This window comes from Danaus plexippus, chromosome 28 (assembly GCF_018135715.1).
Source record: "Danaus plexippus chromosome 28, MEX_DaPlex, whole genome shotgun sequence".
Taxonomy (NCBI): domain Eukaryota; kingdom Metazoa; phylum Arthropoda; class Insecta; order Lepidoptera; family Nymphalidae; genus Danaus; species Danaus plexippus.
Genome location: NC_083556.1, coordinates 3,171,315 through 3,198,533, shown reverse-complemented (window position 1 = coordinate 3,198,533; position 27,219 = coordinate 3,171,315). Strand labels below are relative to the sequence as shown.

At 31.8% G+C, this 27,219-nt stretch overlaps 2 protein-coding genes across 2 annotated transcripts in view; one reads left to right on the top strand and one right to left on the bottom strand.

Annotated features, from left to right (window-relative positions):
* Window positions 1-4,167, bottom strand: part of LOC116776084 (uncharacterized) — a 22,358-nt gene extending 18,191 nt beyond the window's left edge. The window contains exons 1-9 of the mRNA XM_061525440.1: window positions 4,100-4,167; window positions 3,773-3,850; window positions 3,365-3,452; window positions 2,689-2,799; window positions 1,396-1,431; window positions 904-971; window positions 411-578; window positions 169-215; window positions 1-10 (exon numbers count right to left, since the gene is read on the bottom strand). The exon at window positions 1-10 is cut by the window's left edge and continues 16 nt beyond it. Coding sequence (XP_061381424.1) covers window positions 1-10; window positions 169-215; window positions 411-578; window positions 904-971; window positions 1,396-1,431; window positions 2,689-2,799; window positions 3,365-3,452; window positions 3,773-3,850; window positions 4,100-4,119 — 626 coding nt within the window. The 5' untranslated portion in view covers window positions 4,120-4,167. The remainder of the gene's footprint in view (window positions 11-168; window positions 216-410; window positions 579-903; window positions 972-1,395; window positions 1,432-2,688; window positions 2,800-3,364; window positions 3,453-3,772; window positions 3,851-4,099) is intronic.
* Window positions 4,168-20,699: 16,532 nt separating this feature from the next.
* Window positions 20,700-25,996, top strand: LOC133319785 (uncharacterized). Its single transcript, XM_061525435.1, has 2 exons — window positions 20,700-20,803; window positions 21,058-25,996. The coding sequence occupies exon 2, from the start codon at window positions 21,058-21,060 to the stop codon at window positions 25,948-25,950; it is 4,893 nt and encodes a 1,630-aa protein (XP_061381419.1). The 5' UTR covers window positions 20,700-20,803; the 3' UTR covers window positions 25,951-25,996.
* Window positions 25,997-27,219: the final 1,223 nt, after the last annotated feature.

Sequence of the window (27,219 nt, the reverse complement as noted above, 5' to 3'; positions counted from 1 at the left end):
TTTCTATTTTCTGTGAAAGAAAAATATAAATATAGATTTTCTTTAGTGAAATATTTACTAATCAATTAACACCTAACAATAGTGATGTCAAAAAAACATTACTTCTCGAAACATAAATCTAATAAAAATTTTGCCAAAAAACAAAAACAAAATATATGAGCCTCTTACCGGAAAGCGCAGCATCATTCAATGTGTCCAGGCTGTTCAGGTCGTCTCTACGAGATGAAAAAATATACAATTATCATAGGAAATTGGTTATATAATAATTTTTATTTCCGTTGTTGTTAGGACTCTTTATTTTTATGCATATGTTTAAAAAAAAAAATTGAACCGAAACGTCCAAACCTGGAAGCGTACCGCCCTTTTAACATCTGAGCCGTAGAGTCTATATTAAAGCGAAACAGACTCACTGTCCAGGCTCATAATTCTCAGAGAGATGTCTTTTCATTTGCAGCTTCATTGCAGGGCACGGAGCATCCGTCTTGAAGACGATCATGAATGCTATCACCACAGAGACAGCGAATAATAAAAACAGAGCCGTCACGCACGTGCACTCGGTACCCAAGATCTTTTTGAAGCTGTAACAATTATTATATATTTATTAAATGGAAAAGTCATTAAATGCTTGCGAGGTAATTAGCTCTAGCTCTCGTTCTCTCTCTCTCTCTCTCTCTCTCGCTCTATCTCTGTCTATAAATGTACTAGCGTAGCATACAGAGCAGATTGTGAGGACCTCAAGAAGTTGTTTATGTCTAAAAATAATCCATGTGACACACTTGCATTTTGTTTGCCAAAGATAGTGAAGAGTTGGGAAAAATTTTGAATAATAAAAAAGATGTGACGTGTGTGTGGAAGTAATATATTTTTATTTTGATTAAAATACAATAGTTCGTATAAACTTACGCGCAGGACACACATGAACATGTATCCCCTGACGATTTCTTCTTTCCTTTTTTATTATTTGAGTCATTCTGTAATTTATTTTTGAGGAATTGAATTATTTGAGAAATTGATTATCATTCAGGATTTCTACACGAATTCTTTTTATAACGAATGAATGAACGAAACCGCCATCTTTATGTTCGAAGGAAAGTTCTCAATTCATTGTATATTCATTCTTTTTAGGTTTGTTATCATACTACCATATTATTTATCAGTCTCTAGAATGAATGAATGAGATGCAAAGATCAAAAGATTGAACATTTTCTTTGTATATTATATTCAATTTCAATCCGAGGTCAAGAAGTAATTTTTATTTCGAAAACGTGTATCGTATAAGTATTCATGTATTTAAATTAACATATTCTCTGATAAATTCTTTATCCTGTTCATCTTTCATGTATATTTATATCAAAAGATATATTTTTATTACAGCGTATTTCATATAAAACTCACCAAACACCACCAGCTCTCTTTTTTGGATTTGTATGCCTGAAAACAGAATTTAGAATAATGATACCAATTCAGTTAATTGCACATATTTCGGAATAATTTTTGGGTGATAATCGGCTATCAGGTGAGGAATCAAATAACAAAATCACACTCACATTAATAATTACATTGTCATAATTTTTAAAGGGTAGTGGGTTCACCTAATGAAAAGTGGTCCCAATCAGTCAGAGATATCTGACATGAGGGAGATTATGACACCTTCGACAGCCTTATCACCGCATAAAAACTAAAGGCTTAAACTCTTATGAAAACCCTCAGAATAAAACTCTACCTTCTACATAACATAGCTTATGAGCTATTATGTTAATGACATCTAATGCTACGGTCAGAATATAAGTGTTCAACGCGATAGTGCTTCTATAACAAACCTTAAAGGCTGAAAAGGTCTGATAAAGTATTTTTTTTATTATTACCATCCCTCAAATTCAATTAACGCTCCACTATGATCTATTTTCTTGTATTGGAGTGCAGGGACGTCACTACTTAAGTGGACCTACCCTCATCACGGCATTGGTTACGTGTTAGGTGGATGGAGAGTTTTAGTATGCTCTACTGGTACTGTCCAATAAGCCTGAAGGTTTATATTTAAATATACACTCCAGGAAGGAGTACTGTTCCTAATCTAAGAAATACTGTCGAATATTGTTACCATTTAGATCAGACCATAAGAATGAGTTTCATTAAATTTTAACGCTTTATTGCGATATTTCCATAACCAATGATAAGATCACGTGTATGGGGCGAGATGACACAATCCAACTCAAGTTTGTCAGCATAGAACAAAAGAAGACAAAGCAGACTGCTTAGCAGAGAGAGGACTGGCTTGTGGTCCCCAACAAACTGTATTTCTACATGCAAATCCTAGTTTCTTCAAAACAGATGCTATTGACACATATTCGGTAGGATTAATATTAGTCCGACTATTCATTATTTAGTCCTGTGTTTGTCAAATTCATGTAAAGTCTATCTGGCAGAGCACTTTATAAGCTCAATTAAATAGGTCCATCCAGCCGTTTGAGAACAAAAAACGTTCCGAATACAGATTGATCTTTGCATCAGATTTACTAAAGGTAAAGGTAAAGGTAAAGGCTACCTACCACCACAGTATATTCGCTTCATAAGAGCCAGAAACTGTTGGTGTTTGATGATGAAAAATATGAGAATGGTTACTAGCTATGAGTTATGGGACTAAGTTAATCATATAAGCATATTTACACAACAAAATCTCATACTAACATCAGCACCGAATTGGTTATAGTCCTCTTGGTCTTCCCTTATATTGTGGACGGTGATGTTGGCCAGTTTGTGACTCCTATACCTGTCAGTGCTGCTGGAATCGTATGACCTCTACAAAAGACCTTCGAATTATGAAAATGGAAAAACATATACTATTTAAGTATTTTTTTTTAAACAACGTAAGGTTCCATCCCCAATAAAATGGTAATCATGTTTATTAGCATCATCATCATCATCAGCCCATCGAAGCCCACTGTTGAACAAAGGCCTCTTCTCACATGGAGAAGGTTAGAGAGCATTAATCACCACGATTGCTCAAAACGGGTTGGCGATTTCAATCTTATAATTTGAAATCATAAGACCAGGTTTCCTCACGATGTTTTCCTTCGCCGTTTGTCAGTGAAGTCTAAAATACTCTTAGAAAGTACATATGATTCGGAAAAGATCACATTGGTACTTGCCAGGTTTCGAACCCTGGTTAACCCTTGGTTTATTAGCATATATATATTTATTTATATTGCCTTTTTAAATATAATTTAAAGTTTACAGCCAGTATAGATTTCAATTTTTAATTACAATCACAAAAACTGTATTACTTGTGATTGCTTATACATTTCATGTTTGGGTTATTTTTTTAAACATTGTCCGATTCTACTTAAGCCTTCGACGTACTCACATTATCCGACTTGGATCTAGATTCAGAATAGGATTTCCTCTTCTTGTCTTTTTTCTTATCCTTAAGCAAGGTTACCTTCTCCGGTTCACTGGAAATTAAGGACTGATATTGATATTAAGACTAACATTCTTTAAGTTTTAAATTAAACTAATTTTAACGAGTACTACGAATCGTTTCTTTTGTAACTAGACAATCGCGACGTTTCGGTTACTTTACAGCGACCGGGACCATGGGCAGACGAGATGTCTTTCATTGAAATGAGTACACGCTAAATGCTTAGATAACTTGTTAACTTTGTCAGCTGGCGTTTTGTACCTTTGTTTGCTATTACCCCATAATACCCGATGGGAGGTAGACAACATATTAGTTATATTTTTCGTGGGTTTGTTGGTGTTATTAAGTACATACGTGTTGTCCTTCTGCATCATGTCCTTAAATATTTTCAACATCGGGGACTGGGTTTCCTTATCTGTTTTCTTTCCATGACTGTAAGCAGAAGGTCAGTCATTAATAATTTAACCGTCAGGTCGATCACTAGATCTAAAATAAGTAATCAAGAATTTTGAACCGGATTTTAAGCTTATTGTATTTTTCGAATAAAATATTTCGCTGTCCTTCCCTAAAAACGTCTCTCGAAATGTCGGTGTAAATAGGTTTGTACCTAAGTATTTTTATTTCTCGCTGTTCTATATAGGTCTAAGAATTTATATTTAATCAACAGAATACCAAAATTACCTCTTGTTACTAATTCCCATAGCACTAAATAAAAAGACATCTCAAAACTCTCTTTTGTCAAATATGACGTGACGATTAAAAAAAATGTATTCAGCCTTTTCCGTTTACAGGCTGCCTTAGTTAGTTTCCGTTTTGTTATAAAATTTATTCAGTGCATCGATCCCTTCACTACGAAGCATTATTTTCGTTTTGTTTAAATCAATTAATTTATTTCTCTAAATATAGAAAAGTAATTTGTAAATGTTCTTTCTGTTACAAAAAGATTATGCTAGATAAAGTCTTTTTTAAGAATTCACTCACGTTTCCTATCCATATTTGCTCCCTAACACTTGAAAATATACGCTAATCTATCAATCTCACATACATATGTATATTTTGATATTCCTTACATTTTGATTATCTTTAAACTGTAATAATTTTTTTTTTTAATAACAGTATGTTCTCAGTATTAATAACATGCAAAATATATGTAAAAAGAAAAAACTAGGTATTGGAAAAAACAGAAATAACTAGCGCATTATTAGTACTTAAGTTAAATTACACAGATGTGCATAAGATGAACCTTCCACAGCATGACTTAGCGCTCATTGGTATCATTTATTTATCATGGTATCGTAAATATTTTCCTCCCGGGATACAGCTAAGAGGAGCCTGCAATTATTCCTGGTAAAGTATCAAATATTCTTTTATTGCGTATAATATTGCTCAGGGCAATTTACTTGAGTGAGTGCAGTGTAGGGTTCGCTGAATATTATATGGACTACCCGCAGATCATACAGATAGTTGATAATCGTGACAGACGTTTTGTACATATGGTATGAAGCTGATACGCAACAAACATACATACATACATACATACATACATGACAGACGGCGAAGGAAAACATCGCGAGGAAACCTGGACTTTTAATTTCAAGCAAGCGTGGTGATTAATGCTCTAACCTTCTCAATGTGAGAAGAGGCCCTTGTTCAGTAATGGGCACCGATAGGCTGGTGATGATTACGTAATACAGTAGATTATATAAATATATATTTTGTGAAAATATACTAACAGTTCTATTGAATTTTCACCTACGGAACCTTTTATTCGATGGGTCTTCTACAAACCGAGTTATGTTTGAGGTCCTAAACATGTCGTAAGGTATGAAGGTTGTGTATTTAATTGAAAGGAAAGACGCTTTAACCTCACATATATAAAAAATATATATAGCATATAAAATAAACCAGAGAATATAAGTTACTTTTCATTAATATTATTTTTTTTTATTTATTTTTTTTACCACGGGCAACTGTTCAATAGTGTTCCCCTTATCCGGGTTATTATTTGAATTACTAAATTTCTGTGTTCAAGTAAAAGGATTATTAAGAAATGGGTTGCTTTAAATTTTTCTATATATAATATCAATAAAAACTTTAGTTATTCCAAAATAAAAACCGCTATTAATCTAACATTTCCTACTATTCGGAGTATAATTTCATATTAAATTAACGCGCTGAGAAAAATATACTTTTTCTTAATCAATTCATTACTTTTTATAATTATGTATTTTAAGGAAATAACTCCGTGACTTTATAAATCAAATAATTAGTTTTGTATGTTTGTTTTTTTTATTTAAAAAATATCTAAACGATTCAGTTTTTTTTTTAAACATCTACACAAAATGAGGGATGCTGGGAGTTTGACATTTATGTTTATTTTGTTTGTTTGCGACATCGTAGCTCTCAAACGGATCGACCGATTGCAATGCGGTTCCATGTGAAAGCCAGTCTCCTTGGCTCCCAGCTGTGTTTGTTCAATAATGGTCCAGCAATGCAGGAGTATAAGCTCTCTTCCAGGATGATGTAAGGCATATTAAACATACGCTTATCTGATCGAGCGCCTCGCTTATGTCAGTATAATCGTAACCCGGGATTTACACTCGCGTACGAGTCGCGAGACGAGCCACGTGCCGAAGCACACAGTGACAGTTTAAATGGTCGCTCGAGAGTAAATAACCGTTCCTATCACCAGTGTATTTAGACTGGAATCGTTTGTAAATCGCGATTAATGTCTAGGGATTTTTGAATTTATCATAAAATTAAATATAAACTAGTAATATCTTAAGTTTGGGTGGAAATTACTTCAGCATATATTAATTTGTTTCGAACGTTATTTGTACATAATCGTTCATTATATTTTACGACAAGCATTCTCTATACTTATAAATTTAATGAATCATTCATATATTTTTATCATTTCCTTATTTTATTAAACAGCCCTTGCATGATCCATCATATAAACACTTCAGTAGTTAATGTTTTAAAAAAATAGCTATTCTTTTATCATTCTTTAAATATTATTTTTCAATATTAATAGATAAAAATGTGTTATTTAATACAGACAAACAACATACGAAAATGTTATATTTCGTATATATATATATATATGTATATGTATTAATGTATATATTTTTATATGCTCTTCGTTCTTTATAGTATCCATTGGCCATAAAACCTTGCAGTAACATATCCGGGGGTCTCAGACGTTTGTAATTTATGTACATATGTCACTCACATATTAGCTGTTAGGGTTGTATGTTTGGAATAAGTGTAATATAATAAAAATATTTTTACAAAAAAAATATTATATAAATATATTTTTAAAATACTCAATAATCAATATATATGTATGTTTAAATAGTTTATGAAAAAATGTTACGTGTATAGGTAGAGGATTTTTTCTTTGTGTGAAGCGTATTTGCATTACAAAATATATTTTTTTTGTATTGTATAAAATCGATGTCGTAAATAAAAATTTAATAGAAGCGGCCAGCTGGCAACCCTAGCGTTGTTTACGCGGTACACCTCAGATCAACCTATTTCTTTATTCATCACAAGGCATCTACATTCAGCTTGGATCCCGAACCAACAAAATATTGGGGGATATAGCAAAATCAATATGAAAAACATCTTAAAAACCCTTAAATATATTATACGTACATATTTATTACAGTAATGTGTATATACTTCAGCGGAAATTTAAGTATAACTTATTATATTAAATCACCAATCAATACATATTATAATACAAAGTCCCTCGCCGCGTCTGTTTGTTCGCGATAAACGGAAAAACTACTGCACCGATTATCAAACAGTTATCGCCACTCGATAGCGTGATTCTCGAGAAAGGTTTTAGAACATAATTTATTAAGTTTTTGTATTTACTTGCGTGTACATTAACAGTACTTGTTGAAGATGTCGGGAAAACATGAGCCGTCTGAGAGCTTTTAACGAGGCTGCTGCCTAAAGTCTTTGAGATATAACAAAATAATATAAGGTGGAATAGTGTATCTTATATAGGTCTACAGAAAAGTCCGCGGTGGCATATGTCTATACCTTAAAGATAACATACTATATCCATTTTACGACTTTTAAAAATTGGCATTCCTAAAGCGTTTGTTGGAAAGCTATTTACATAAATACCGTACTAAGTCTTATCAAAATAAATTACTTCGTTTTCATCAGTATCTGTATATTAGTTTTTAAATCATTTAAATCGGGCGCACCATTTGAAAGTTATCATAATATAAGTTTAATAATTTAAATAGGCTATTTTATATTTTTTGTATATAGCCCGTGCGAAACCGGGGCTGGTACCTAGTATAATATATGTGTGGATCTAATCTTAAAGTCCTTGTGGCGTAGAGGTTAAATGCCCTACTCGTGCATGAGGGCGCGGGTTCGAAACCTGGTAAGTACCAATATGATTTGTAATTTTTAATGAAAATCATAGAAATCTTTATCAATATTGTTACATAGCTGTGGTATTAAAATTTAAGAATAAATAATGTGACGCCGTGACACAGTCTCTATAATTCTGGGTTCGATTTCCGTCTGATCAATGTACATTTAAATAAAAATTTCTTATTGTATTTCTGGAGACGGGTTCAGGTCTCGATTAAGTCGTTTTTTTCCTCATAGTTTGAAAACGGAAAGATTTTAACTTGATCATTGTGTTGTATGTTGTATGTTGGTAACTGTTTGAGTATAATTTTAAAGTTAAATAGACCGAAGCTTATCTAAACTATACGAATAACTAATGTTTCTTGGTTTGATATCTAACAATAACTGACAAGATCTCTACGTTTAAGTCTTATAAATGATTTTTATAAAATTCATGTTTAAATATAACATTATATAAATTTAGTATTATTATGATTTTAACCTCTTTGTGGGAACATCACACCGATCTTTAATATATGAACGAAGTCAAGTAAATAACCGTGAGTTTATTTATATAGTAAGTTAATTTTAATATATTAATATTATATACACTGGTGATGAAAATCATATTGATTTTGTATATATATATGTTTTCCTTCGAGTCACAGTTTCAGTAACATTTCATTTACTTGAAACATTATTATCTGAGACTATATTTCAAGATATCTCCCAGCATATTCTATAACGTAATAGCTGGACGTATTCAGCTATCAGCTATTTATCCAGCTCGATGGGGGTGAGACAGATCAAACATAGAATTCAATTAGGGAGGTCCAGTAATATCTGCGGAGCCATTACCTGTGTGACACCCATCGTAAAATGGTGTACTTTAAAGGGGTTCGCTGTGTACGGGTTAAGTCATAAGATTATAAGAAAATTCATTTATGCTATTATTATTTTTTATTTTTGTACTAGACCATGTCTGTTTATATAATTGTATAATGCTTGATTTAGACACAAATTAAAATTGTTTGTGTGACTATCATGAACATAATTTACCTTACATATAATATTAGTCAAATACGTTAAGTTAAAAAAACTTCGAAGATATAATTCGTATTTATATTATTGGAGATATATATACGGCAGAAATAAGTGAGGGTAGGAGAGCGGTGTCAAAGGAGATCAGACTCGCTTTTTGTTCGTAACTCGTTGGTTATAGATTTATCTATAGCACATTCTCTCTGTGTTTAAGTCTTTCGTTCGTGTCATAATCTGAATTGATTTCCCTACACCTTAACCAAGTTAGTTAATTTTTTTTTTTATTTGGTGTAATTTTAATAGATTAATACTAAAATTGTTTCGATAGAGATTTTAAAGGGCCTTTCTGGTGTTGTTTCTAGGATATATATATATATATATATATATATATATATATATATACAATACTTCCCCGCTGCATCTCACGTCTTGTACCACATCGTGCAAGGTATCGATAGGTGAAGCGATGGAGTGAGACAACATGTTTTACGATTGTAACTTTTTTTATATCTTTCTTTGTCTATACTCGTGTATTGGTCACTGAACTTAATAATGTTTTTATCCTATATAATATAGCTATAAATTATGGTTCAATCTAAGACCTTTAAATTAAAATTAAAAAACTTACTCTATTTATTTCTAAATACAATATCAAAAATATGTTTTATATATAAGATAATATGATTCCCGATAGTTTAAAATACTTTTTTCAGTATGCTAATAACATACATATATCTATTCAATGATAAAAGTAAAGAGCCAATACTCGATGTCGAGACTATATCTAAATAAATTCGGAAATGGGATCAGTGTTTGGAAAATGATTTTCGTCATTACCAATAAACTTGAATCCATGGTGACGCGAGATGTAAAGGATTTAACCGACTTCGGAAGATGTGGTCATAACGTACGGATTTCTGTGAGCTTCTATCGAATTCCCGAACGAGATGAGGCAAATGTGTTCGTATACACACGACGACTTTTATATATAGAGATTAATTTTTTATGTAGACATTATATATATATATATATATTATTATTAGAAGTCGTGTTAGGATATTTGTATAGCAAAAATAGATTACGGTTAAATTCGTCTAACAGTTGGATTCCAGTAAAATCTCACAGAACTGATGTTTCCAAACCCATCGGTGCCGCGTAAATGGTTATTTTAAAGCTAAATGATCTCAATATATTATTAGGAACAATGCACATTTTCTATAATAATTTAAAACTACCTTCATTGCGTCATAACACTGTGTATAAATTTGTTAAAAATATTGCATGATTAATAAGTTATTCAGTATGAAGGGAACGTGTTAGATGTGGTACGAATAACAATATAGACGTAAATAATACTATAAACACTCCAAAATTTCTTAAATATATATATATATATATATACTTGTTAATTTTCGGATTTTAATCTAGACACGAACTGGTTCAATCTCTAAAAGCCTTTTATAACTTTCGAATAAATTTATTTTAAAAATCTTTTATAAGAATACGTTTATTATGGAAATAGGAATATTAATATTAATATTAATTTCTAATATTATTATAATATATGATAAAAAGAAAGCCCGTGACAAATGAAACACGCTGCAATGTATTTTATTGAAACAAGGAAGATTTTTTACGTTGAAAGTGGAAAAATAAAAGGTAGGTCTGTTGTATGTTTATAGGAATATTTTGTAAAAAAATACATTTATTTGAGATAAATAATTTTATTACTTCATACATATAAACACTGGAATGTTTATTGTAAATACGTACATTCATAGAAATTAATTATATTAAATTCAATTGATTCAATCAAGAGAAATATTAAGAATTATCCTCGTTTGATCAAACTCCGCCTTAAATTTACTATAATTTAAATGTTTTTGACATGACAGAGAAAAATTTATAAATTCTTAGACATTTTTTATCCGATGCACAAAATATTAAGCCGTGATATTATTTACATTTTAGTCACATTTAGTTTGAATACTGATCTAAACGGATGGTTCCGTAGTAATTTATCCATATTTATTGTAATAGTTACGTACGTAGCGAGAACATATTAAATAATGTTTCCTAAATTGGATATGCTAATTTAATTTAAGACACTACGAGTCATATATTGTTTTTGTGTAAAATACTATTTTATTAGACTTACTTATATTATAGTAATTACTTTATTAAGTATGATGTGCCGTGTTAAAATTATATCTTTTTGTATACAATTAGACAGTCATAATGATTTTGTATGTAATCCGTCTAGCTATGTACTCTCACCCGTCTCCGCGTCATGGTATTTACTTAAAAGTTATTTATATTCGCGGCGGATGTTAGCGCTAAATGGAATTTAAAAGCATCAGCATTTCACGTTAGTTTTGGATGGCTTCATACGCTATGTAACCAGCCGATGACGGAACAAATATTTTTATTTTGATTTGATTTTGATATATATATAAGAAAAAGAAGCAGTATAGAATTGCGTGGTAAATGAGATGTGATTTCTTTATCTAAATTGAAAAAAAAAACGTGATATTGTTAAGCAAACTATGTATTATATACAGTATGTCCCAAATATCAAGAGCTATTAATATATTGATTTGAAAAATATTTTTCTCTATATAAACTACGTCAATACATTCTTATACATTCGATATTACCTTGATTGCATGACGCATAGTATCGTCCAGAGCTACATCGGCCCTTCGCAATTAGACCGTGACAACACAAGGGACAGATACATACAGCTTTAAAATTGTTTTGTCATTGCAATTGTGCAGTAAAATAAGTGATTTGGCGGTTCCGGATGTAACAGTCACAGCTGATACTGTTTTAAACGTGGATCGTAAGTCATTTTTTTTCTTCGTTATAGTTTAGCTTGTGTTGTGTTTAAGTCCACTTTAACAACCGTCTGTCATCGTTCTGTGCTAGTCACACAGCCCAGGATAACGATTAAATATTTTTATAAATAATTAAGTCTTTTTAAATTTTTCATAGTGATTTTATGCCCTCGTCTATACATCTCGTCTGCCGGCATCACGGTTGCTGCAAAGTAACCGAAACGTCCGGATTATGTAGTTTTAAAATAATAAAATCCGCGTAGTATATCCGAAATATATTAGTTTCATTTTAATTTTATGGATTCCTTACTCTTGATATAGCTATTACGCGAACTGGTTGAACAGTGTTCCTTAGTCTTGTAAATGTTACATGATTTTTATGTTTTTGATCCCATTCCTTCATAAAATTTCGCTTCAAAATACACGATTATAAATAATTTATTAAAGTTATTGAGGCATTGATATAACCTAACCCAAAAGAATCAGATGTTATAATCTTAAAAAAGATTTCGTATAGAATACAGTGCTGTTGGCTGAGTTTAAAAAAAATATATTAGACAGAAGACAGAATTATAAAAACAAAACAACATTACATACAATAATGGGTTTATTTAAAACTGATTTAATATAACATAAATCTTAATTATAACAACGTAATAATATTCTCAAAATTTTGATCATCGAACGAGAGAGGAGACATTAATGAAGAGGAAATAACATGTTTGTTAAAGTTATTGATATGTTGATAAGATTTTATTTTATCTAAGAGCTCTTTCGTAATTTTCACATTGTAATTCATAATTTGTCAACATCGATACAAATAAATTACGTTGAATAATCAGACAATCGATTCCTGTATACAGATTCCTATAATCGATATGGATTGCGCTATCGAAATCACCTAAAAAATTAATATCTTTGTACATATATTTGATAATTTTCACGAATTTTCACTCAGACAGAATCGGGTTTAATTTAACATGTTGATAGTGTTATAAATTTATTATTTAAAGAGTATAAGAGCGCTTCGTATGTCATATTAATTAAAAAGCATATATTTTTTTTATTTGTCAGAATAAAACGTAATTCTTTACGATTTTAACATTAAGTTAGTTATTTTTTATTGGATTAATAAAAATAAACGAGTTAAATGTTTTGTGAGCAAATGAATTTTACGAATCTATGAATAAAATTTTGAACAAACAAAGACATTTTAATCTGAAGAGAAATATAAGGCGGAATAATATTATAATCCGATCTAAAACAGATGTTCGTCTATCCCGTGATTTTAGGGTAAATGTCACTACAATTGATTCTCAGATTGATTGATTTTAATTTAGCTTACATTGTAATATTTTTTTCCTTATATTTTCGTAAAAAAAATTGTAGTGTAATATAAAACTAGTGTAAATACTAATAAATGTGTAATTATATTTATTTTTTTACTACATAAGTGAGGATAATATTGATGAATCTATGTATATTTTAATGTGTTTAGTTATATATTTTTAATTTAATATATTTTTAACGTTGCCACAATCGTCACATTTACCTTAATTTTAAACAGAAGAATTCACAATGTACATCCGTTAAGACGAAGGGAGTGGATTATACAGCATCTTAGACATTTGCATAAAAATGTTTATTAAATAATAATAAAATTAATTCGTAACGCAAATACTTTTTCGTTATGGCAACGAATCTATTTACTTTTATATTTTTTTATATATAAGATATTTAATAAAAAAATATAGATAATTTTTATTAACCTTTCAATGATAACAATATATAATTTAAAAAGTTTTATGTGGGAAGAAGTTAATTATGAAATAAAAGATATATATATAATTTTTGTTTCGTTTATAATATAAAGACCTACCGCCATCTAGCGAGGAGTAGATGAAAACTAAATACACCAATTTAGTTCAATTTTGCCTGTATTAATAAAAAGTAACAGTAATAAAATATAGATTAATAAAAGTGTATCTTAACAGCGTGAATAAGCTGGATGGGATATTTTTTATTATGCTACTTCTTTTATACTCTATATAATAGCTCAATAAAATTTAAAATAAAATTAACTATGACAGTTATAAGAGTTAGTTATTCTTGCTGAGTTAAATTTAAATTTAAATAATAATTCTAACATCAACTCAAAATGAATGAAAGTTATACTATTAATTAAAACAGCTAGTACTTAGTTAATGGCAATCACTGTCTATTTAAAATTTCATCAATAAACAGTTTTGAAATAAATTAATTTCTCATTTACTATAAAGCTATGAAGAAAAGTCATGAGTTGTAAGTCACGGGTCGCATTTAAATTCAATGTCGTATGCATCGAAATATTGTATTTTTGCTGTGAACACTGAACATATGGAAATTTTACCAGTTAGTAAATAACCATGTTTAAACATAATTTCGAACAATTTAAAGAATTTTCACTTATTAAGTAGAAGTCTAAAAAGATTTGCACCTATGTGGCCAAAGCATAAAAAACTTGCTTCTTCAGACTATTTAGCGACATGTGTCGCCATCTGTTATTGATTATATAAAACTCTGACATATAATTTTTTAAATTTCTATTCGGACTAATTTTGCGAATGACGCTAGTGTCCTCAAGAATTCTTATTTTATTACAAAGATAGCGCTGTTACGTCTCTACTTTTAAAGTAATAATTACTCCAACAAACAAAAGATGGCGTTGATATGAATTCAGAATTAAAAAAATTCTTTCAGTTTTATTAGTTATTTGTGGTAAGGGTAGAATTAGATACACTTTAGAAGATGTAGTGTAATACAAAATAAAAAGGCAAAAATGATGGTCATATAACTTATAACTTTTAAAAGTACAAAAGAATATTACTTTCTAAAGAAACGAAACCTCTCAGCAATCAATGGATCCACCGTGCGGGTGTCGGGTCCATCGTTGCAGGGAGAAAAGCTTCAACAGAGCTTGGGACTTGCGACCCAGGTGTAGGTTTAAGGGGCTCCTATCTAACGCGTTAAACGCTCGCCTCCACCGTCCAAGCTCCTCTTTTAACCTAACTAAATTAGAATGGAACGTACTAGGGCTGCCTTCGAAATTCGTTCTAAGAATGAATTGATATTAGTTCCAGACAGTACCGAGTCTTTTAGTAGGCTGTAGAGAGATTTGGCTGTTATACCTCTCGCTCCTACTTCTGCCGCGTACAAATTTACGACGAACCTATTCTTAGTGAGTTCGTTAGTGAGCTCGTAATACTTTTATTCTTACCAATCAATATGAGAAATATTCTTCAGCAAAACAAACATTTACAGGGAATTCAATTTTTCACACGATTCACTTCAAGCTGAATAGTTATGTGACCAACAACAATCAGCAGCAAAGAGTTTTTAAGTTCAATAGAAGATTTGAAATTGTCAAAATTGTCAACATATTTGTTTATTACGACTATGAATAGTATTTGAAAATTATTGTATTGATCAAATTTATGTTTTGCTATAACAGTAATATCACGTCGTGTAAATTATGTGAGTGCGGTTCCTAGATTTTAATTTCGTTTACAACTTAATAAGTTATTTATATTAACCTCCAGGTTAACATTGTTCCTCGAAGACTGGAGGGTGTGTTTCAGGCCTGACATATTTCGGTTTTTTCTTCGTTTGCTCAGGATGAATGTTAGTATGATCGAATCTTCTTAGATAGCAATGTTCTTGAGTTTTTTTCGTTTGAGCATGTTCTTGGATTCAGCAGAGCAGAACCTAATCCAGGGTACCTGGAGACTAGAGCGAAAACAATCTGAAGAAGTAGATAGTTTGAGATCAGTTCTGATAACTCTATAGTAAAAGAGTTATCAGAAGTTAAGTCGCTTAATCTGAGCTGATTAATTCTTCGGGCTTTAAACCCAGGAAGTATCGATTTCACTTTTCGTATATTTATTATCTCGAACCTAAAATTATACATTTTAAGTAATTAAATAACGTAGATATAGAGATAACGGAACTGTAACAATAACGGGCAGGTGTTAATTTATATTATATTTTTATTTTATCAATACATTATTGATAACTCACACTTATTTCAATGACATCGGAATATTCAGAAGCATAAGATCTTCATACTTTGGAGTCAGGATAGTGAACTGTAATTCTGACTCCAAAATGTCATATACATTAATTTCAGTACGTCAGGTAAGAGTTGACCATGGAAGGTGCTGGCGAGGGCGTGGTGGCAGTCTTGGAAGGAACCAAAAATGCTGATCTCAAAGTCACTATGCTTCCTAAGCGACTTTATCACAGAAGGAAATGTGTCCTTCTGGATTTAGGTATTTATTTATTTTTAGGTATTTTATATATATATTATACATTTAACTCAATTTGGGCTTCCTTATTGTAAGCTGATGGTAAGTTGTAATTGCGCTGTAGATGGTAAAAACACTATCTCGTTGAAAGATTCTTTTACTGTAGCTTAGACGGCGTCCATATTGTAAGCGAAAGGGAAAAGGTGCGAGCAGTGCTCTAAATGACATAAGTAGTGACAAACGAGAATTTAATATAGCCTATGAGATATAGGTACTTCAATCAACTTAATTAAGTCTTCATTACAGCAACATATTATTTTATCATATCGTAAAAGTATTTTTCGTATATTTTCTATTCATTAGTCTAGATTTGTAAGTTACTTGTATCCTCTCCTATTCCTCCCAATTTCGAAGATACAAACGACACTTTTTAAATGGATAAAGTATTATAATATAATATTTCCAGGCATAAATCCATCAACAAGACTGACACAATCCAGTGTCGAAACGGGGACGGACAGGGTATTTAAGGACGCCAGCTCCCGGATATGTGATGTCAAATATTCCTCTAGTTATCAAGTAAATATCATCAACATTTAAATTAAAATGAGATCTAAGATTTTAGCGAGTATTCATTTAAATGAAACTAATATTTTTCGGTTTACTACGCGTTTTTTTATTATTTTTTAAACTACACACTCCCGACGTTCCGGTTACTTAACAGCGACCGTGATTACAGACGAGAGAGAGACGAGATGTTTATTTATAATAAAATTTCGGATTAATTTAACATGTATCAAGTTTATCTTGAATGAAGATAGATAATAATTAAAATTTTGAATTTTATCTCGAAATATCTTCTTTGTTTGTATCCAACTCGACAAAATCTTTGAAGTTATTGATTTTTTGTCAATTTTTATACGATATTTGTCATTACATGTAAGATTTTTACTCCAGTTCGCAGACTGCATCTGTAACTCCCATCAGACTACATCCGGTTCGTCCAAATATCGTCGGCATGGTTAGTTTGTCGTTGTGTAAATCTGTGAATATTAATTTAATTATGGCTATGTAATTTTTTATTGTTAATAAATATTTTTTAATAGTTATCTAAAATGCAGTGTATCGAAAGATATTTGATTGTTTTGCAGCGACCGTAATAAAATCCGTACGTTATAATGTGTGAATGGGGCATTGTGTTAGAAATTACTTATCAGCACAGCGGGTGGGAATTTTGGTAAAGGAAAATTTAAAAGACTACAATTCAATCGGGAAGTTCGCGAAATTTCATATCCTTTTATGTGTTTGTCATGTATCAGACTAACTCTGGAACTAATGGACCGATTGTAATATTATATAAAACTATCTTAGACTATATAGTCTACTTTTTGCCATAATATTTTTGTTGGTATCTGGTACCGGACTTTGGTCGTAAGAGTTTGGAGCACTCAGTCATAGTGTACAAGCTAATGTTCTCTTATTCAGGCGGCTTCACAAGGCACTCAGGTCTGTTTGAGGACTCCCTGCGCAAATACCCCGATGGGACCGCATCATCTGAGATTTTGCAAAGGATAATTAATTATACCAACACGGAACAAAGTGAGTAAAGTGTTTAAAAACTCTATTTTAGTTACTGTTCTGAGAATACATTTGAAGGAAGACGAAAAAGTCAATAATAAAGTGTCTAGCTTTACAGCCTTTAGGTTTTTTATGGTCAAGGAATAATGTACGATGTGAAATTATGATATCGCGAAAAATCATGTTTTTAAATTAAGGAGAGTTGTTGGTCCAAATGAAACTAACGGGATACAGGGGCCTGCACACAGATGTTGGGTTAGGGTATGCGGAATATATGATTGAGACACAAATACCAGTTTTTAGCATAGTTTTAGTACCTTCTAATGAGTTCAACCGCATGGACAGGATAATGTTCCTTTGATGTTTGTTTGCTTTTGCCCAACTATACTGAAAAAACGTTAATCTTAGAAACTCGTTCAAAAGTTTTTGAAAAATATGAAAGTGAAAGTGGGCAATTTAGTTTTATTAAGCTCTGAACTCGAGACTCACCTTCTCCATGTGAGAAGAGGCCTTTGCTCAGCAGTGGGCTTCGATAGGCTGATGATGATGATGATGATGATGCTCTGAACTACATTCATCTCGGAATACAAAATCGTTGCAACATCATAAGTTTTAACAAATATAATATCTAGACAATAAAAATCCTCTAAAATGTAGATAATAACATTACAGCAGTCCGATTCAATTATACCTATCATAATGGTTTTTATTTAAACACAGAGTAACATTTTTTTTTGTTAAATCTAAACTGGACTCACATCTTCCCCTAGTAATTATTTTAATTTTATCCTCAAACGGCAATATTGTAAATGTACTCGTAATTAATTTGTTAACAAAATGGCTAAAAAAATATTTACCGTATACCGACAATTTACATAGTTCCTTTCATTTAACAATGACCGTAGTTTCTATGACTTTTAAACGATCAGGGCTCAGAAAGCAGTGCTTCCCGAAAACTAATAAATGCACAGTTTTCACACATACATATATGCCAATATTTTCTTTGCATACAACACGAGCTTTGTAGATCGGCCTTGACAATATTTGTACGGAGAATGTGCACCGAGTAGTTGAGATTACGGCCACTTTGGCTTGGAAGAGCGCTAGCCGCTGGCAGTGGCCGGAGGGAAGTATACTTTTTACATCGATAGATGGCACTTTTAACAATTTTATCAAATAAAGAATCAAATGACATATTAAATGCCTGCAAACATTCGTATTGCGTTATGTGATTAAAAGTATGTAAGTAAAAGCTAAACTATTAAGATTTTGTATGGGTAGAGCAAGCAGTAGTACTTGCATAATATATGGTGTACACGCCACTGTCAGGATATGGTTAAAAGCTTAAATTGTATTGCATTAAAATGACAAAAATCAATGCAATCGTCAATCTGAAAGCTAAGAAGATTAAAAAGAGACAATTAATAGGCTTCATCTATGAATACATTAAACAAACTCGAAATAGTTACGAGCACTGAAAATGTACTTAATTACGATACTTTAATGACGCCTATATCATGAAGGAAGGGTCAATGATTGATAAGACACGCTATTATAGATTTTATATCAAATTCAATCATATTTTAAATGGTTTATCAGCTACTGACTCATGTTGACAGCGAAATTGAGCGACTGTTACATAGAACAAAACTACACTTAATGGTTCCAGTTTTCCAGATTTGAGCGCACCAAGTTTCTTATAACGACTGACATATTATGGAAGCAAAAAATAGTTTTCTATTTAAATAGGAATAATTAAGAAAAGTCATTAGTGTTCCTAGGAAAACGTGTAGTTGAACCTAAGCCCAAACTCTCGACAGGCTGTTACTAGAATTCTACATGATAATCATAGGTTCTAAAGCATTAAGCCTTAGATACAATTAAATACAATATATCTTAAGGGAGTTAGGAACAATCAGACGTCTTATTTAGATATTGTATTAAAACTTCTCTTTTGCTCAACCTTTTATTACTCATATATCACAATATCAAAACTTGCAGATTTGCAAGTGAGTAATTTGTTTGAGACTTTTCTTAATATCAAGGCTCAAGAATATAAACAAGAATAGTGTTTACTCTCTCTTTTTCGCTACTCGATTCTCACTAGTAATTTTAATCAATGTCTGAAGTTTAACAATTACACAGACAACAGGAGGTCGAATCTAAGAAGCATAAGAAAATCAACAAGCTATAACAATTACATGAAGTGTGATACTGGCGTGAACACAAATAACTTGCATTTCAAAAAACCTCTCAGACCTTCCGTATCAACTATAGGCAATAAATATTCAAGGTTTGATGTTTTTCATTAATCTGCCACCAAAGACAATATTGACGAGATTTTATTTTAGTCAAAAAAGTGATTGTAAAGTAAATTTTTATTTATTTAGTGATCAAGTTTATAGTTTTCGTTATTCTAATCTCTATATATATTAATATCTATTGATTAGTGATTTATATAATACCATAGAATACTTATATTGTTGTTTATCTTCGTTACTAGAAGAATCTGATTATTTTTTGATTATTGTAACAATATCATCTACGTAAGAAATATTGAACAGGATTCTATCATTTCAGCCAGAAAGAGCTCCAAAATTACACGTATGATTATTTGAAGGGTTCATCTCACGTATCAAGATGCTCTGATGTCAGATATCTTACACAAATCAAAAAGTGCCTAAGGGACAGGTTACTTGAGCTAATAGATGATAAGCCTACGGTAGGTCGATTCCCAATCTAATCTAAAACTTTCTCGGCTTTAAAAATTTTCCCTTAATGACATGTTAATTTTAATTTATTTATATCCAATGTCCTCTAGATAAAAATAATAGGAAACCGTAACAATTCGTTGTATTATTTTGTGATCGTTTCAGTTGTGCCCAAGGATTCGCAGCAGGTACAGTCATCACAGAAGAAAATTTCACAAAAATAATTCGAAACAGGTAAATCACGCTGTAACATATTTTGTTTTTATTTTAATATATTTTAGCATGTTTTTCATTATGTCACAGATTTTTTATTACGTAGCCAAATTGATTTAAATCTATTTTTTTTTTAACTTAATAAATTGATTTCGTTATACATTATAAGATTAATATTTCTAAATTAGTGCTTGTTTTGCAGAATTTGCCTATTAACGGTGACGCTGCTCTTGGTACGTAAAACTTGGTTTCTTAATATATATTTTTTCTACAACTACTATTTCTTTTTTCTGTCCAGATTCTAGAAGAAACGATGATAATAATGGCAATCCCTCTCAGGTAAGGTTTTGTGAAAACATATTTCCTTTGTATTTGATGCGTATTACGTATAAGTGTGTGTTGTATAATACTTTATATAAAAAAAAATGTTCATAATGTTTTTGGTAGTGAGTTAATAAATTATAAGATAATTGTCAGCAAAATTTCATAATGTTTGATCCTCAAAAATGTTTCTTAAATGTTCAAACAAGCTTATATAGATGGGGAAAGAAATTCACACATACAGGTTATAAACTGATTAATTGATATTTTAGATGGAATCATCTTTTTCAAGACACAAGCCATGTTTCTTCCACCAACCAAAGAAATGTGTTTGTAAAACGAAATCGAATAATATGAAACCTTTAGAGAGCCTCATGACTAAACTTTATTCTGATTTGATTGTTAAAGAAGATGATAAAACAGCGATCGATAGAGAAACTTTGAGAAATCAAGATTTAGATAATATTATGTACGTAGTGTCGGAATGGTTAGAAAAAATACCAGTGTTCGCTAACTTTACTGCTTGTGATAGGAGGAAACAGGAAGAAATGGCTCACAGATTAGCAAAAAACCTAAGTAAATTAAAAAATCAAAAAGATTTTGTTCCAAAGGCTAAGTTAGAAATAATGGAGTACCTCAATTCTTCACCTATTTGGCAACCTACTGAATTATCGGCGAAAAATCAGTTCTTTGAAACCCTTGTTTTCGATCTAATCCAGAGGTTAAATAATATGTTTGGTCAAGAAGTAGAACAGAATATAGCTAAAATATTGTCACGTTTACCCTACAAAGAAGGTGTTGATATTAAAAAAATACAGGAAGATTTTATAAGTACAGTCAAACCACAAATTTTACAAATACCAAAAGGTGATAGTAAATTTAAAAGAATTATGAAGCCAAAGGTTTTGAATATGCTTAGAAAATTACCAGTTCAAACTACAGTCGAAAATTTACATGAATTAACTGACGAGATTGTCGACCATTTATCAAAACTTCACGAGAGTTCTCAAAAACACGAGACAGTTAATAACGATGAAAAATTTAAAGAAAATATTATGAATTTCTGTGAGAATGTGCCAGAATTAGCGAACATTAATTTTTCTGATGATTTCTATTTGATAGATGAGCTTGTAAATAAATTTAAAGAATACGAAAATGAAAATCTTAACGATGAAGATGTAAAAGAAAAATTGACGAGTGAAGTTCAAAACTGGTTGAATGATGTGGCCCGAACAAAGAATATACGATTAAACTCTGACACCAAAAATCAACTTAGCATTAAAATGCTGGAGCATGTTTTGGGCACAGATTATAATGAGGATGAAAATAAATTTTCGGATTTCACTAGCAGCCAAGTATTTTTAGAGCCTTTGCAAAAATGGTTTTTTAAAATACCTCAATTCGAAGGCGGCTATATTGCGGAAAATAGAAAAGACCTTGCTAAGTTGGCCAAGGATCTAAAAGAAATTCATTCTCGTAAACTGTCTAAAGAAAGTACTAATGCAAATATGAAGAACTTAATATATGAATGGTTACAAAATAAGTTCGTAGAGAAAGGAAAACATGTAGAGTCGAAAGATTTGGATAATCTTGTCAATAACATATTATCAGATTTAACAGAAAATCTTAAAAGAAGCCAGAAAACAGAGGAGGAAGATAGCCATTTAGATCAAGATAAGGATATTATGAAATTATTAAATAAATTTAACAATATTCGCAGATCGTTTGACAGCACAACTCAAATAAATGATGCTGTATCAGAATTCATACAGTCCTTATCAGAGAATGTCGGTGTAGATGTTGACGAAGGGGATGTGAAATTGTTGAAAGATAAATTGTTCGCACGATGGAGGCAGACTTCTAAAAAGAGGAAGCGTTGGGATAAACTTAAAGAGTCATATCCAACAATACAATCTAAAATCAAAGATGTATTAAAAGAATATCCGAACAGTTTAGGAAATAGCAATTTCGATAATATTGGAGATAAAATTTTCGACGCAATAACAAAAAATATTAAAGAAAACAGTTTACTCAATTTGGATGACTTAAATTACGAAATAAAAAATGTCCTCAGACAAGAAACAGAATTAATGAAATCTGATCAAGAAGATTTGGCAAATCGAATATTTGCTAAATTACAAAAAGTCCTTCCTCAAGAAGTGTTTCGGAAATCCCGTGAATTCGGATCGGATATGGAAACATCAGCTGAGAATAGCTTAGAACCAAAGAAAAAGCTGAAGAAACAAAAAAGTCCTAGAAGTTCAAGTATTGAAGACGGTGATGAGAAATATAAAATTCAATACGGTCGTAAGATGAATTTTCAAGCGGGTGATGTGCAAAAACATCCGAAGCATTCTAAAACATTGTCAACCATTTATCAAAGCAGTCATTCAGATCTGAATGTCCAAAATAGTATAGATTATTCTGGCACTAGCTATAAAAATCGTGGAGATAAAAAATCTTTAGCATTCAACAAAAATAAAAACATCCGTTCTTCAACACCTATATCTACTAAGACGCAGAATAAAACAGCATATGTTGCTACTGATTCATCTACCGAAAATTTCACAGAGAGCTCAGGAAAAAAGACTCTGGTTAGAGAATTATCAGAAGCAACTAAATATTATACCAGGATTAAGAATATTGCAATGGACTGGCTTAAAAATAACGAACTGATCAATACGGCTGATCTGAATTCCGATGAAATAGTCAGCAGCATAGCGTCTGACTTCGTGGAACGACAGAAATATTTACAACTATCGGGAAAAGAATATTCCGAGAATGACGAACTCGAACATTTGAAATATCAAATATTTAGGAAAATAAATAAAATGACCAGCTATGATAAGATTCCGCAAATTTTGTCCGAAATAAATGGTCTTCATAGTCTTATGAGGAAAGTCAGCACTCCGAAATTGGTGATGTCTGAAAAATCCAAGCTAGACAATTCAAATATAGATCACGACAGCATGTTCAACGTAATAAAGGAGTGGCTGAACAGTATTTCTCCAAAGTTATTAAAGGACAGTAACATTAAAAATAAGTTGAATTTAGCAAAAAAAATTGCTAACAAGTTAGAAAATATTGAAAAGGATGGTAGTCATGATTACGAAATGCAAAAGGAAATATTAATATGGCTGCAGAATATTTTGAATATTGATGTGGATAAAACATCTCATGACCGAACCGAAAGTGCTCAGACTCAACCTAACGACTTGACTTCTACCAAAATATTAGAACAAAAATCTAGTACAGATGTTGATGAAACTATTTTAGAGTCTATATTAAAATGGATAAAAAACACTTCGTTTCATAAAGTCGCCTCTCCAGAAGAAAAAGATTTGCAAAAAAATTTAGCATTATTTTTGGCTACAAATCTAAAAAATATTTTAAAAGACACGAATATTAACGATGACGAGAGAAATGACCTTTTAATGGAAGAAGTCCAAAAATATTTGAAAACTATTATAAATGAGGATAAATTTAAAAATAATACCTATTGTACGAAAGCTGCAACTGAACTTATTAATAATATAAAGAAGAAGTTAATTGCAGAAAATAAATTACCAGAGACAATCACGGAATCCAATAATGAGGATAGTTTTATTGAAAATGAAAATTTAATACGACAAATCGTAACTTCATGGTGTGATAGTCTTCCAATTCATTTAGGACACGACGCTAAAAGCAAAGAAGAGGCAGAAAAACTGAAACAGGAGATAGCGAAACAAATTTTAGAGAATTCAAATATATTGAATCTTGATAGCACAGGTTCCGATATCCCATTGAATGTCATGATATCGGATGAAATTGATAAAATATTTTATAAAGTGCCCATGAATAGAGAATTAGAGAAAAGCTTACCCGTTTTGAAATCCATCTTGATAGACAAAATAGTAAAGGCAAAAACTGAAACTAATATAGATAATAAAAATGGATTACAGGATACACTTACTGAAACCCTCCAAGAAATAGAAAATGTTTCAGACCTAGACAGCTCATCGTTTGTTTTACTAAAAGAAAAGTTGGTTAACGCATTTTTAGATCTGCATTATGACGAATGTGTTGACGATGCATTTCGGGATAAATTAAAATATGAATTGGGAAATGTAGTTCATAATTTTTGTCACGAATATCTGCAACGTAATCCATCCATGCCGCTAGACACAGACCAGCTGCGACACAATTTGTCTGATACCTTGAAGAAGGCCTTGAAAATAAGACGCAGTGATAGGATTAAAAAGTCCTCTACACACTCAGTAACTCAATTCTTACCAAGTTCATCTTTAAGTCCTAAAGACAAAGATCATTTAGAAAGAATACGAAAAAGAGTCACTAGTTACCATCAAAAAGATAGTATTGTGATTCCAACAAGGGGTTTGTGTTGTCATTCAAAAGATATAGAAATACAAACTGATCTTGAAGTTACCGTGGAAGAATACACACAGACGTCAAAAACATTGTTGACTGAGACCGGAAGTTTTAATAGAGAAATATTCCCGCAAGTTGTTATCAAAGAATATTACTGGGATTCAAATGGATCAAAGCAAAGCTTACAAATGTTTGGACCACCAGAAGTGTCGACCCCCAAAAGCATGCCTAAGATGAAAGAAACGAGGAATTCTCAAAACCAAACTGAGGTAAAGCTGATTAATAAGTACAGAAAAGTGCACATTTCACAGCAATTCCCAGATACAAAGACTGTTACAGAAACAACGTCGACATGTGGACCTAGATGTCAAAATGTTCCAATGCTGCCACCACTTAGAGAGTTGATAGACAGACAGCAACAAAGAGAGAATATTTCGGAACAACGAAGTTGCAACAGGAACAAGAATGGATCTTTAAATAATAATATAAACGGGACGTGCTGGTGGGAACAGCCAGGCATCCTTGAACACCCCAGACACGGTAGTGGGAGGCGAACTTTAGAAGATTCCGTAACATTACCAGATGATAGAATAGTTTTAAGAAGGAGAATGTGCTTTACTGCGGACAATAGAAGTAAAGAGCATACGTGTTGTGATCGCAACGCAAGTTGGAGATTAAGACCGAACACATGTAGGGTACCGAATAGATGCAGTAATAAAGCAAGACATTGTTCAAAATGTTCAGGAGGTGTCTGCCCACATCCAAGCCTCGCGTTCTTTTCGAAAGAATTTTAATGTTTATTTTTGTATTGTGTTTTATGAATATATATTTTATGAATCACTCTTTAATTTTTTTGGTATTTGATCTTCTTCTTCCTGGCAATTTATCCCAGCATTAGACAGCGTCTGCCTTCCTGCTCAAACTCCTCCACTTTGCACGGTCTTTAACATCCTCGGTGGTAAGTCCATCGGCTCTCATATCCTGCTCCACGTTGTCCATCCATTGTCCTGGGGGTCTTACTCCAGGGACCGACATATGAACTCAAATTTTTCCGATGTAGTTCTCAGGTCGGCGTGCAACGTGGCCATATATATATTTGTCCTAATTTAGTTGGATAATTCATTTTTCTTTTAAGGTTTCGCGTAAAACTAACTTCGAGGTAAAATTTTGTCAAGCTGGGACAGCGAGAGTCAAACATTTTGAGCTAGTGCATACATGTCAATACAGCAATAATATAAAAACAGTAATATGTTGTAAACTTATAAATAAACTTGTAGATTAAGATTTGAATGGTTAAAGTGCCTCTCCCTGCAACGCAATGAACCCGCACCCGCACCGAGCATCCATGGAATTTTTGTTATTGATTTTAAAAATGCCGAAATAATAAAAGGTAGAAACTCTAAAAAACTGATTAGAAAATATACTATGTTTTTATATATGTATGTCATTATTGTATTTTTAAGTTCTGAGAACTTTAAAAATACTAATTACAAACATAACAATTAATTAATGCTTACAAATTAACTAAATAACTATAGCAATATGTTTATTAATCACACTAATACACAATGATGATTGATGCGACACAGAATCTAACGATGTGATTATAAAATCCCTCACGTTGCCGAATTCACTGAGCTCCGACTGTTCCGACCGTTCACAAGCAATTGAAAGACTTTATACAAGACTACTATCTCTTTAAAAATAATCAGTGGGTACTTTAATAAGTCAAAAAGGGGGTTCCTTATCCTTCCTTCCTTCTCCTGACGGAGCGTCGTCCTCGATGCTGATGACTTCAGAGATTCTACCGTGACTTGAAGCGTCGGCTGTTGGCGGTTTAACTTCTACCGTTGTGTGAGACGGTCTGGCGACACATTCTGACGCCGTTACAGTCTCGACATCATCCAAACTTTCATTTAAAGCATAAATGCCACGAATGCAAAGGCGACGTTTCGCCACTCAGTCTCTGGGTACCGCTCACCCCGCCATGGCACCATATATTGTGCCGCTCTCTGCGTCATCATACCATAATCGCCACTCAGAAGACGGAGAGCATAATAGCC